Source organism: Chiroxiphia lanceolata, chromosome 7 (genome assembly GCF_009829145.1).
Source record: "Chiroxiphia lanceolata isolate bChiLan1 chromosome 7, bChiLan1.pri, whole genome shotgun sequence".
Taxonomy (NCBI): domain Eukaryota; kingdom Metazoa; phylum Chordata; class Aves; order Passeriformes; family Pipridae; genus Chiroxiphia; species Chiroxiphia lanceolata.
In genome coordinates, this window is record NC_045643.1 from 10,216,784 (window position 1) to 10,230,576 (window position 13,793).

General features: G+C 38.7%; 1 protein-coding gene across 1 annotated transcript in view; it reads right to left on the reverse strand.

Annotated features, from left to right (window-relative positions):
* The window catches only part of HECW2 (HECT, C2 and WW domain containing E3 ubiquitin protein ligase 2), a 153,669-nt gene that overhangs the window by 33,604 nt on the left and 106,272 nt on the right, over positions 1-13,793 (reverse strand). Inside the window, exons 10-15 of the mRNA XM_032692883.1 lie at positions 13,691-13,786; positions 9,703-9,853; positions 9,223-9,326; positions 5,904-6,028; positions 5,232-5,417; positions 418-552 (exon numbers count right to left, since the gene is read on the reverse strand). Coding sequence (XP_032548774.1) covers positions 418-552; positions 5,232-5,417; positions 5,904-6,028; positions 9,223-9,326; positions 9,703-9,853; positions 13,691-13,786 — 797 coding nt within the window. The remainder of the gene's footprint in view (positions 1-417; positions 553-5,231; positions 5,418-5,903; positions 6,029-9,222; positions 9,327-9,702; positions 9,854-13,690; positions 13,787-13,793) is intronic.

Consider the following 13,793-nt stretch of genomic DNA (forward strand, 5'->3'; position numbering starts at 1 on the left):
AGATGTTTTTATACTTATTTGGAAAGTTGCACAACTAGAGGTATAGTCACACATGCATCTTTCCCCCCCTCTTATTTGCAGAGTTATATATCAATATAATTGGCAGACACCATGCTAGACAACAATACACATTTTGTCAGTGAAAGACAGGCTATAGGTACTGGTAATCTGTAATCTGATGCTCTCCTGTGGTTAAATGGGGTTACTGCGAATTAAAAGCCGGAGAAGCTCACGTTTGATATTTTTCCTCTGAATACATACATTTCAAAAGCAACACCGGCTGGCAGATAAAATAATAAATCTTTATGGATGACTACTGTACACTTACAGAAGAACCATGCTCCTCACAGGATGGAATTGTGAATGGAACATTGTTAAAGAGGTGGTTCCCAAAGAGAAGGCAGGAATGCAACTTACCTCACCAGCACTGTGGCTGCGTTGTCTGGTTAAGTGCTGCCGATGGACTAACGCACTAGTGGGCCTGCTACTCTGCAAGGGGAGCCGGGGGTCGATGAACGTCGTGGTGCGGGAATTGTGGTCAACAAAGAAAGCCTGGAGAAGGTGAAAGGAGAAAGAATTTATAGCTAGTACCTTTTTTTTTTTTTTTTAATTATGTCTGAAGTCAATGCCTGTGCGGGATCTACGTTTCATTCACTCACACGAGGCTTTGGAACACCTTCCTCGTGTTACTGGGGTTTGCATTTCCCTTCAGCAGAAGGAGGATAACAGTTTTCCACCTCACTTGAAGGGATGAATTGTTTAATGCCTTACTTCATTCATGTCTATAAAGTCCTTTGAAATTCTCATCTGACAAGCATTAGAAGTAGGAAGCTTTATTGTGAGTGTCAAGAAGAGAAGATTTGAATGTTTAATAAAAGTAATCCTGGTGTATTCTCCTTTCATTTCCTTATAAGCATCTAAAAATATGTTATTAAGTGGCAAACCCATTCCCTTTTGTGACGTATTTACCATATAATTACCAACACAATTGGGTGTATGTATGTCAAGTGTATGCTTGCATCCTGTAATGAACCATGATTACAGGCCATCAAGCATTTTTGCCATCTTCCTGATATAATTATTCTAAGTTCATTAACCTTTTTTAAAAAAAAAAAAAAGAAAACAACAACAAACAACAACCCCCCAAAAAAGCCTAAAGCTCCACCCCAAACAAAAAAAAAACACCCCTCAAAACTAAAAAGAAAGTTCAATCAAGGACACAAGGATGATGGCAGCAAAAATATTTACATCAGGCAATTGATAAGAACTACCATATATTGGCCAGTCAACCACTTGCTGAAAACAAGGTCACAGAAACATGTACCCTGTAAAATGAAAACCTCTTACAATTCTGTCCAATTTGAACCAAGAAAGGTTTTTAAGTCCTGAAATTTAAACTTTTTGCAGTGTTAGTGTTGCACTTGGAAACCAGCACTGTTCTATTTCAACACACTTCATGTTTTCAGTCACAATGTGGGAAACGTGGAAGTGGCAAAACAAGATCTTGGTTTTGAGCAGGACAATTACAGGAAAGTGACATCTGGTTTGAGGACTCAAAGAATCTGGCCCAGCAGAGAGGTGGTCAGGGACTGCGGGAGCCATTTCTGTGCTTGGCTACCAGTGAGGTACCTCAACCACAGTTTCACAAGCAATTTAGTCCAGCGCTGTCAGCAAAAACAAAGATTCTCATCTTTCCCCCTCCTGACCACTTGTTTCATCCCCTGTGCGCCCTTCCTGCCTTGTGCTGGCACAAGTGTTTGTGTGGCCATGCAGTGAACCCAGCTGGGGAGCTGGTCCAGGCTAAAGTTACTCTTTTTGTCCCTCTCCCTGCTGGCTCCTCTAACCTCGGTCAGCTCACCAGGGGGGAGAGCAGAGCAGAACCAGCTCTTCTGGTAGCAACACCAGCTTCTAGTATTCATGAAATCATTGCTTCAGACTGCTTGGTGTAGCCAGATCAGAGAAAATGCAATTCTTCTGACTTCTACGAAGGTAGATAGACAAACCAGAGTGTCATGCTGTACAGCAACTAAATGCCATTATGGATTGCAGTGAGAGAAAATGTTCATACTTCCACTTCCCAAGGAAGGAGAAGCACATGTAGGGACACCACAGTTTCAAAACTCTAAAAATGCTCCAGAAGAGAGCAGCAAGCCTCCTACAGCCCTAATAGCAATCACCTGTACCTGTAATATGTGCCTAAAAGGAAGGAATCACATCACTTAAGCAGTAAGGAAGAACTCCATTCTGACCATCTGACATAGTCAGAGACACGTAAGTAAAAACAACAGTTTCACAGTTCAAACACTATAAAATATATTCAATAAATACAATTTTAATTGCAACATTTGAGCTTGATGCACGACTTTTTTACCTTGACAAACAATCAAGGCACCTGCAGTGCCAGTGCACAGATTAGAGATTATGAAACCAGTCTGAAAGCAGAATGAAAACTGTCATGAAATTTATGTTTGGGGCCTGGAAAATGGCTGAGACTGCTAGAACATACCCAGTCTTTCTGAAATTTTTCTCCTGATTGATAGGTTTATTTACCTTCCTAACAAGTGATTGGTATAGGGTTTGAGGTTTCTTTTTAATATCCTTCTAGCAACTATTTTACCTAGTCTGTCTGTGTACTTTTATAAGTGAAGCACTTTCATCAAAACAAGGTTGATTTCATTAAGTCAACATCACACTGAAAAATCACTTACAAAACCAATACTGATTTGATATAGGAGGAGGTACCACCTAGAGTTGCACTACACAGTTCTTTGAGTTAATGCAGCACTCCAGTACTGCATGCAGTGTTCCTTTGCATTATATTTAAATAAACAACTCAGTTGAACATGAAGTTGAAGATTATCATGTCTTATTAAATATGAATGGTTGCAGGCCAGCTAGTAGTAGCCTCTTTAAAATAAAGCATAAATTACCACTTTGAAACTTCACTGAAGATAACCACTGGAGCTTCAAGGCTTCAGGCTATTCTGGACATTGGCACACAGCTCAAAATACAGTGTGGCTCAGTCTCCTTTCAAAAAAATTCCTCTCATAACTCCTGCCTAGCTATAATCCATAAATCTACAATGCTTGAAGTGACTGACATAAGATAGGTAGTGCCAAAACTGTATTTAGCCCATTAAACATGGATAGTTGCCCTAGTTATCCTTCCATTAAAGTCTATGAAGCTTGTTAAAAAAGCTTTTCTTCCTATTGAAGAAAATTACTACAGATTCTTTAACTGTAGAAAGAAAAAACAGAAACGCCCTCCAATAACTTCTTATGTATTTGCACATCTTGCAGAGATCAAAAAGTATATACACTTGCATCTGTCTTTAAAATACAGATATGTGCTTACACATATTCCAGAAATGCACTGGGATGTGTATTTGTGCAATGCCTGTGTGTGTGCACGTGGATGCAGCAAGGCAGAATTTTGAAGCTATCAGACTGAGTGCAGCTCAGGGACCTATTTAGCCTGTACGATGCCTCCTCCTGCCACCTTTTCCAATGGCCTTTTGCCTCCCTATGGTCAGTGACTGGTGAAGGTTCATCTGTAATGCCCATCAGACACTACATGCTAGTCACACCAGACCTAATTTTAGGGAGAACTGCATGCCAAATGGATGCTGTCTCCTGTACAGGAGTCAAAGAGGAGCAGGCAACTGGGCTTTGCTGTGCAGCTCTGAAGGGAGTTCAGGGGTGGGGAGTCCTCAGCTGACCTTGGAAGGCAGCCTGCAAAGAGGACAATCAACCAGGACCACACTGACATCAGGAGTGAAAACTCTACTACTCTGCACTGCACAATAGCCAGAGCCATCACTGTGCCTTGTGAGCAAGAGCACCAAGCCTCTTACTATGATACACTTGGAAAAAAAAAAAGGAAAACTTCGTCTCGGCAGGAACAAGTAGTCAGGGAAAGGAAATGTAACTATATATTGTGGTATGGCTAATTGCTACTTGCTTCTCTTTAGGTTAATGCTTTAATAAAGGCAGGTCCAGTTTCAGTTTGGTCTCACCAAGCAGTGGTCTCACATTGTATTGGCCATCATCTCTCTCGAGTGCTGAATAGGCTTTTCTACTGGCCACAAGTGGTACTCATGACAAAGGAAATTCTACACAATGAAAATGAGCAATGATGAGCCTAATTCAAAGTGAAGAAATTCAAGTTGGAATTTGTTCAGTGGTTCCTCTTTTTGATTAATGTTGTGGTAGCACTGCTGTTACCAAATACCACACCAGAAATCCAAAGGTCTAATTCTCTCCATGGAGCACCTATTAAAGAGAAGTGAAAATTGCTATATTCTTCAGGAGAAAACTGGCCTCTGAAGAAGTGAACAGCACAGGAATGACTTAAATCAGAAAATAGTGAGGCAAAGAACAACTTTACTGTAATTGCTCATTTGCAATTGTGTGTCAAACAAAAAACCAAAATGCTATTCAAAGTTAAAAAAAAAAAAAAAAAAAAGAAAACAACCCTCAAGCACTTCTTCTACCCTTCAGTTAAGAATTTGTCTGTAATCTTTCCAAGCATCAAGACCATTAATTATATGGACCCTCAGAGCTAAGAGTACCAAGAGTGATAAACGTAAAAACTAAGAAGGTTTATATGCCAATAGTCCTAATTGGGTCTTCTCACATGAACTGATAAGCCTTATCACTTGCTCACATGCTAATCACAGTCTATTTTTAACCCTCCTAAAAAAATATAATATTCTACGTACTGAGGATGCACTAGCATAAAGTTACATTAAAATTATATTCTACTACATTCTACTACAATAGTCCTAATTGGGACTTCTCACATGAACTGATAAGCCTTATCACTTGCTCACATGCTAATCACAGTCTATTTTTAACCCTCCTAAAAAAATATAATATTCTACATACTGAGGATGCACTAGCATAAAGTTACATTAAAATTATATTCTACTACATTCTACTACTGTTCTTTGATCTCAAAATACTTTTTTAGAAATTGAGAATTGATACCTGTTTAAAAAAAAAGCAGTGAGACTGGCAAGTATTTAAGATCCCTAATCCCTACTAACAAAACCTACTACATACCATGTCTTTCCAGTTAACCAATAGAGTTATCCAACATATATAACCAACATAACCAACAGAGCAATGACCCCTAGAGCTATCCCAGACCACCCGTTTTGTCTCAAGGGCACCCATTTTATCTCAGAAACTGATGGACACAAGACCCACACTTGGCATCACACAGTTACCTTGCCCTGATGGTCATGTTTCATTTCCCAACCTCTGGGCAGCTCCAGCTGTTTGTTAGCAAACATGTTGAGGAATCCCACCAAGTCACGATTATGCTGGTAGCGCTCGAAATGGTGGGTGTCCCGCCGGACTTTGGTGATCATGTGCTTCAAACACGTGTTATTTGTAAACATGCGGTAGGCACTCTGCAGAACAACCAACAACAGGAAAAACTTGTAAAAGGTAAAACTTCCCTTACCACAAAAGACAACCCTTCACAGTAAATTAACCATCTAATCATCTATGAAACCTTAACGAATTATCTCCAGCTAAGCCACAACGGTATGAAAAACAGTGGTTCTCTTTCTGAGGTTTTGGGATAAGTGTTTAAAGTTTGTTATTTCACTTGAGACACCCAAAATTACAAAATGGACTCACTTCAGTGAAGTGTGAAATACATTGGAGATTGCATTTACCACACTTGTCCCTGGAGCTGTGAAGAATCCTGTAACATTAAAACTGCTTTAAAAGCAATTATTTATTCAGAAATGTTTTCCAATTTCTGGAATAATGAGTCAAATATAGCCACAGAATACAGCAATAAAGTTGGTAAGGTTTTCAGCAGGACAGAGATACATAAGCTTGTGAAACTTATCACAAATCTACAGAAATATTGTCTCCACCATACTCACAGGGTTAGAATGCAGCACTGTAAAGAACTCCGGGCTGATGAGGAATTTCACAGGGGGAGACTGGAGCAATAAAGTAAGTCTGGATCTGGAGGTAGAGTGAGGCAGCACATTCTCTCTTCGAAAATCTAACGGCAAAGTAAATGACAAAGACATCCAGTAACTATTACCAAAGCATCACTGCAAACAACTATATTGATTTGAATCACACAGGCAAGAAAAGCACTAAGTACACAACTATTTCAGATTTACTGAGTATTCTCCCCCTAAGTGTACCTGAATTTCTTCTAACATAGCACTGAAGTTTCTCTAAATATTAAAGATTTAGTTTAGCAACTTCTACTTGCTGCTTTTGGTGAACAATCATTTTTTTAAAAAATCACATCCAATTATTTGGGTTATCAAGTATGTACCTGTGTATAAGATGCAAGAAGGTCCCTGAGCCATGTCTGCATTGCTGTACTGTAGCTGTATGCAGGTAAGTTATCTTTTAAATGCTAACTAGTGGATATAAAAGTCATTGCACACTTAAAAATGTTTCATTCCTTCTTTAAAAAAACAAAACAAAACAAACAATAAATCACTGCCATTAACACAGCCCCAATCCTGACACAGTATTTAAGCAGCTTATGTAAGTAAGAAGCAGGTTGCCAAGGAAGTACCTTTCAAGTTTCAACTTCCAGTAAACATTTGTGTCTTCTCCTAGCAACTGCAGAAGTGCACTGATTTTTATAAAGTACCAGGAACTGAAAATATATTATGAGTGGTGTTTGCTACAACATCAAAACTGTTCCCGCCAATTACTTTTGAAAATGAACAGGATATTTGGATGCATATTTTGATATGCGTTTTTAGGTTCAGACTGGGTCTGCAGTGATTTTACACTAAAATGTGTGCTGCCATCTACATTTCAGAGTTTCTTTCTTTTACACGTTGCAGTATTCGCACACTTTTCCCTCAAATGAACATTAATCATGTAGAATACAGCTATCATAAATAGAAAAGATCATAATCCACAAGCAGAGCAAGCAATGAATGAGACTGTAAACTGAGGAAAAAGTAAGAAGAAATTACAAAAGAAGAGGAAAATAACAAAGACAGTGTAAAATTCTAAATATGGATGGGTAAACATGGAAAAAAGGGAATAGGGAAAATAAAGATGTTAATTCTAAGCATTAGATGAAGCCAGAAAGTGGAAGGGTAATAGGTTAAACAAATGAAAAAGAAGATTTTTAGAGACACTTCTCCAACAATAGACCTCAAGCTGTCCCACATGAGGCACATCAATGGCGAAAGCAGAACAGCACAAAGGCTCCTGAAGCTCTGCCTGAATACTTGGGTTGGGAGTGTCTTCCAGGCCTCACTGTGGTTACATGTCAACTCTGTACTGGTACAAAACTTGGCTGTACACCAGTCAACTCCCACAACCTGAAGATGCTGTGACACGCTGCAGAAAGGTCCTCTGTCGTAGTCTGGGTAATCTAGAAACCAGAATGGGTCACCAGGTGACCCATTACTGCAGTTTAGGGGCTTGTGAATTTGGTTTATGAAAAGCTTATTCAGCTAAACTTGCTGGTTTGGCCTGAATTTACTGTAAACTGAATTGCTGTAAACTGTTGAGTTTATAGCACAACAAACCATCTGGCTGCACATGCACGTGCACAAAGATAGAAAAGGGAAAAGCTAAGCAGAAGTAAAGAATACAAGTAATAGAAGAGAGCACTTGGCTAAATCTCAAGTTCAACAATGACTTGAAACTCAAGAAAGGGTGACACTGATTGCATATCAGACTAATTTAGGAGAGAGTATTATAAGAGAATATCAAGAGCAACCAGAGACAAAGCCAAAGCACATGACACCACACAACTACACAAGAGACTGGATGGGTAACAAACTTCATAAATGTATTAGTAGGAAGATGACTACAGAGAGAACTGCTGAGTGAAAGGAAAAACTAGTAATGATGCTTAGAAATCACTAAAAAACATCTTTCTTTCTATCTTTGATCAAAAGGTCTGGCCAGACAATCAGAAGAACACAAAAAAAAGGGAAGTGAAAGAGAGCTTTCTTTTTAGGTTAGAATAGATAAAAAGCAGGTTAAAGATGGTGGTGCAAACTGAGGGGTTTCAATCCCTTCAGGTCTGGTGAAGTGCACTCTAATAGTCAGGACTCTACGCGAAGCCATCGCCGAGACATTGGTCGTTCTTCTGGAGGTCGGAAGCAGTTCTCAGAAGGAAAGGGATAAATGTTGTAAGGGTACACTAAGTGATGTTTCACCAAAATCTGTCTGGGTCTGGTCCTATTTATTACTTCTACTAATGACTGCATAGGGTAGACAGAACTTGCTCCAAATAGGAGATGCTGCAGTACTTGGACAGCAGGATGCACAAAATTCAAATCTATAGCAGCACATTAGGAAAGGACAAAGACTTGTGTGCAGGTAGGGGGAATCAACTGCACAAACACCAGATGAAAAACAAGCATCTGTACCAAAGTTCTGCACACAAGAATCTGGACCCAATTTTAGCAGAACAAGGACTGAACACCAGTGGTTAGTGTCCAACTATCAAAAAGAAAAGTAATGATTATGCAGGAATGTGCAAGAAGTATTTTATGTAAGATGTGACATTTCCATAGCCTCTTCAGTAAGCAGTCGTAGCTTTATTTGATTTTCTGAAACACTTCTCAGAAGCTGAAGATCAACTCAAGACAATCCTGAGCAGGTAAACAAAATAATTTGAGACCTAAAAACACAAGTCAGGAAAGACTAGGAAATAACGGATTTAAGGATATATTATAAGGGAAATAATATGAGTAGACTGCCTAAAAAAGTAAAAGAATGTCCATCAACTGGAGAACACGTTATGAGAACACAAGACAGCATTTGCCAGGTGTAGCGCATGTACAGCTCATTCTATCTATCTACAGCATGGAGATCAAGTCAATAACTGCTTAAAGTCCTTTCTACTCCTATATGCTACTAATTGAAACTGCATTATCATATTCAGAATATTTTTAAGCCAGACCAAAGAATTTTATACTTTTTCACTGCAAAAGTGCTGGGGTTTTAACCAGTCTGGTACTGACAGAAAGATGCTCTGAATCTCACATTCATCTCCTCAGCACATTGAACAGGCTGAGCCATAACCTTCAAAACTAGACAACAATGAAAACAAATGGCTTCATTTTCACCCAGACTTTCAGAGGCAGAAGTTAGGTTCTGCCTTATGTCACTCCCACTAAAAAGTGAAAGATGCTTTATGTCATTTATGAGTGTTCCCTTCTTTAGAAAAGGGAAAAAAATATTTAGGGTTTTTTTAACCTGCATTAGAATGGTGAAAGTCAGCTTCCTCTGTAGCTCCATCCACAGCATTTGTATGCTCTTCAGGCCTTTCATTAGTCATTGTTCTTCGGATGCTCTGGTACCTAGGGTTGGAAAACTGGACTTTATATATAGTATATGGTAACTATGACCCAATTTTGGCTCCAAGGGAGCCTGTCCATCTTTTCTGCCACATAGGTCAATGTACAGACCTCTAACTTCTCCATTTCTAATGTCTCCTTTTGAATTTCTGCAAGCCATTATCGGATGTATTTTATTTAGCCACATAGCTTAAGACCACAGGTGGAATACAAAAGTCCTAGAAGCCCACATGCAAACTAAAAGCAACAGCCACATAAAAATAAACACGTAAGACCAGCTGCGGTAGCAACTGTGCCCTTGTCTCCGTGCTCGGTGTTGCAATGGTGAGTGCAGCTCTGCAAGCACACAGAACTCACAAACCACAAGGGCAGTTCTTACCGGCGATTCAGCTGTTCCATCTGCTGTATGGAATTTGACCTCTGGAGAATCTGTGGGGCGGGGGGGGCTGTGGGTCGCTGCCATGTCGTTGTCCTGTTCACATGGTCCACGTAAAAAATCCGTCCGTGGCTGTCAATTCGAGCCTCCCAGTCTAAGGTAGCAATAAAATACTGTAAGCTATGGAGGGCTTGGAGTTTATTTAGTTCTTTATTCTAGCTCTGTCGCTTTTGTAACCAAATCTATTGTTTCAAGTTTCTATTTCTTTTTTTACAGGATGACTTCAACACTGAACCTTCTTACTGAATGTTTAAGAGAGACAGCTATTCCCTATTTTATCCCATAAATTAAATTCCCCACTGTAGGTAAGGTTCTGTGGAATCCGTATCTAAAAATTCTTATTCCTGTCTCTATTTTATTTCCCACTAACCAGTAACTGTCCAAGAATAAAGAACAAACAAACAACAAACACCAATAAAACCCCAACAAAACATCTGGATACTCAGTAATTCTCCCGGACTGAAGTAACTCAGGATCCAATCTCTGAGGCTTATTCCAGTGCAAAAGGCCTATGGGTAAGTACCAAAAACCTTGCAAAGCTTGACATCTGCCATTGTTTTTCCCTCAGGTAACAGTAACAGTAATGAAACAGATGCCAGTCCTCTTCCTGGGTTTAAATTTAAACATGTTAAAGGTAAGCAGACCTGCCAGAAAAGATGGACAATTATAAAACTCCTTCACATACGAAATGCATGTTCCAGAATTGCGAATTATGCAAATATGAATAGAAAATTCATACTTCTTGTGTAACTGTAATGCTGTCCACTGGTTTTGCAAAAGAAGTTGCAGACAGTGTTAGAAGTCTGCACCATGGTGACATCCTGGGAGAGCAGAGAGGAAGGCACTGGGACCTTTCCCCAGCCACAGCAGAAACCAGGTGTATCACCACACCTAGGCCTGAGTCCGTAGCCTTTTTGGGTCAGGAGCACTGTCTGCCTAATAACTGCTGATAAAATGAGCAAGAAACCAAGATACTGAACATAACTGGGGGCCATGTAATAATAATAATAAAATATATATATATATATAAAAAAATAAGTATCTATATGAAAATAGACATGCCTGATTCTTGGATACCAGCAACTTCAGAAAACATGCAAACCATTTAGCACATCAGTTGAAAAACAGTCTTTGAGAACTCAGAAGGTTTCTAGATGAGACTTTCTATACTGCAAGTCTAAGTGAAAACATCAGTCACTGCAATAACGTTTTAAAAACCACTGACAAGCAACCAATCCTAAATGATTGCCACTCCATGAGGAAAGAGGGTATAAAAATGTCTTGACAACAGAGAAGAAGTAAATTCTACTACATTATATTTAATACTGACAGCCTTAAAACCTCAGGCTTTGCTACTGCACGTGTGCTATGCCTTTTTTCAACTCCTGGAGGCAGACAAATGGCTGCACTGCACTGTGGGGGCTGAGCTGGCTCACAAGGAGGGAGGAGAGGCAGGTTTTCAGACAAACTCGTTGTGTCTCCTCTGCACAAGAGCTGTGTGATTTCGCTGGCCACACTGCAAATTACTCTGCTGTCTTTATGACACATAATCAAAACAGCATATTGGTGTTCACAGCATTTCCAGTGTGAACAGAGCTATGTATAAAAGGTATTTAACACAGTTGAAAGCTATTTAAAAAATAATTTCATTTATATCTCAAAAAAGCAAACAAGCATTTAAACCTTTTCTGAAAAATGTTTTCATTTTTTTAAAAAGAGAAAAATTATTGAAATAGATGCTCCTGTGCAAGAGTCCCATAAAAAAAAAAGTAGTATCTGCTGATACTCAAAATTTTTAACCAGAGTTTGTAAACAAAACAAAACATTGAAGTATTCCAGGAAGAACAGAATTGTCCATTGGGGAAAAAAACACACCAAAACAAAACAAAAAAACCCCTCAAACAGTTTAAATTTGTGAATTCATTATCCTGCTTAAATGTCAAACCCTAAACCACTGTATAATAAGTTGAGATTTTTGTGGTGTTTATGTCCAATTCTGACACAGTCACCATTTCTGTAACATACTCTTGCAGAAGAAAAACATTTTCACCTGCATTCAGTTTTAAATACACAAGTTTAAACTCTTGGGCAATGGTTTCCAAAGTAAAGCATCTGCATTAGTGTTATGATGGACAAGGATATCTTCTTTTAGTCAAATCATTGTTAGTCACATGTGTTACAAATAGCTTGTGGAACTGCAAAATTGCAATTCCTCAAGGTTTCATGGTCAAGCTTTGTTAATTTTTCCCCAGGAATGAAGGAATTGGAGCACATCATTGCATGTTATAGGCACAAATACAAGGTAAATATTTTAATTCTTTCTTTTGTTCAACTAGAAGAAATTCACCTATTTTCCTTTCTTACTTTCAAATTCTGGTGAAGCAAATAGAATGCAATCCAAATTACAAAGAAATTACAGTTTATAACCAAAACCAGATTCTCAATGTTTTCTCTAATTTTTCTAATTTAATTTAAATATTAAAACCATGACATATCTGAAAGCAGAGCTTTGGAGAGAAAAACTGAATCTAGGCAACAATTAGTATTTAAGATTTTATTCATAATAGCAAACAAATGGTTTACATAGAGACTGCATTGGGCTTTGACTGTAAAGGGGCAATGGGTACATGCATGCCCATGTATGACTGTAAAATCCCAGTCAAACCTTTTCCATTAATATTCCAAGAGTTTTTCCAAGTAGTTATTGTAGTGTGCAGTTTGCTTCTGAAACACAAAAAGTCATCTTTGTATAAACCACGGAACTGTGTATTTCTCACTACTGATAATAATAATAGATCGCTGACTATTTATTTCCTGTAATGGTCTCTGTCTTTCTCAGTATGAAAAGTGATAGAAAGTGCAACTGAAATATAAAGTTCCCAGATACACTTTTGTAAAAGGTAAGATCTGTGTACTGAGGTGGTAGTTAATTAACTGCTAACACGCAGGACTAATTTGTTAGTCTGTCAGCACATTTGTTAGCACTGATTATAACAGAAGCAGCAGGGAGTACAACCTTATCATCATCCTGGCTTTCCACACACAGTTATATCTGTGTTCTGCTATTAAGCTCCTTCCAGTTCCTCGCTCTGATTACAGAGCAAACACAGTCCCATACCATACTGGGAAATAGGGATCTATTCATTTTTTCCTAAATATCTGAATTCATGACTCCTTTAAAGTAACAGAGCTTAGCCACAGATTTCAGTGGGTCTGAATTTAACTTTCTTTGGCTTTTTTTGCTTTGATGCAATGCTTTTCTATCAGCTGTGTAGCTTTTTTGGGGGGGTCCTTTCTTTAAATACCTAATACTGAATAGATTTCCACTGCCCAAAGTTTAAGCAAGTGAATCAGTCCAATAATTGAGAGCAATGTATTTTTCATAGGCACTAGAGAAATTACAACTTGTATGTTCATTTAGACTCATCTAACTGTTGCTTAATATCCAGGTTTATTTTAATTTAAAATCTTCACACTGCCTCAAAAAATGCAAGGAAAACATAGACACCTTTCACATAATCTGCAGCAATAAAAGATGTTATATATTTCTTTGTAAATCATTACCATACAAATATTCAGAGATTTCAGGGTGCTTGACACCTTCCTGTGCCTCATGAAGTGTATCACTTCACCTCCCTACCCTTCTGCACTGCATACCAAAAAGGCAGCACAGTGCCTTCCTGCTTCTCCACAAGTGACACTAAGCAAGTCTATGTACAGCAGGTGGGATTATCATAACACATCCTGAGAGTTTGCAGACTGAGCACAATTCCTTTTAAAATAACAACATTAGACTTAATCATCATCACTCCTCACTTCGAACTTCTTAGCTGTTCATTCTCAGTTGTCACATTTAAAAAAGAAATGCAAGGAGATCTCAGTAATGAGATCCAGGCAGCTTATCCCCCAATTAAAGTATGAAGAACCTCACTTGGTGGTAGAGCCTCATCCACTCTCTGGTACCGGCTAACATCCTGACGTACCGAAGGCAGAGACCTCAAGGGCTGATGGCCATTGGTGGGAGAACCTGGAAT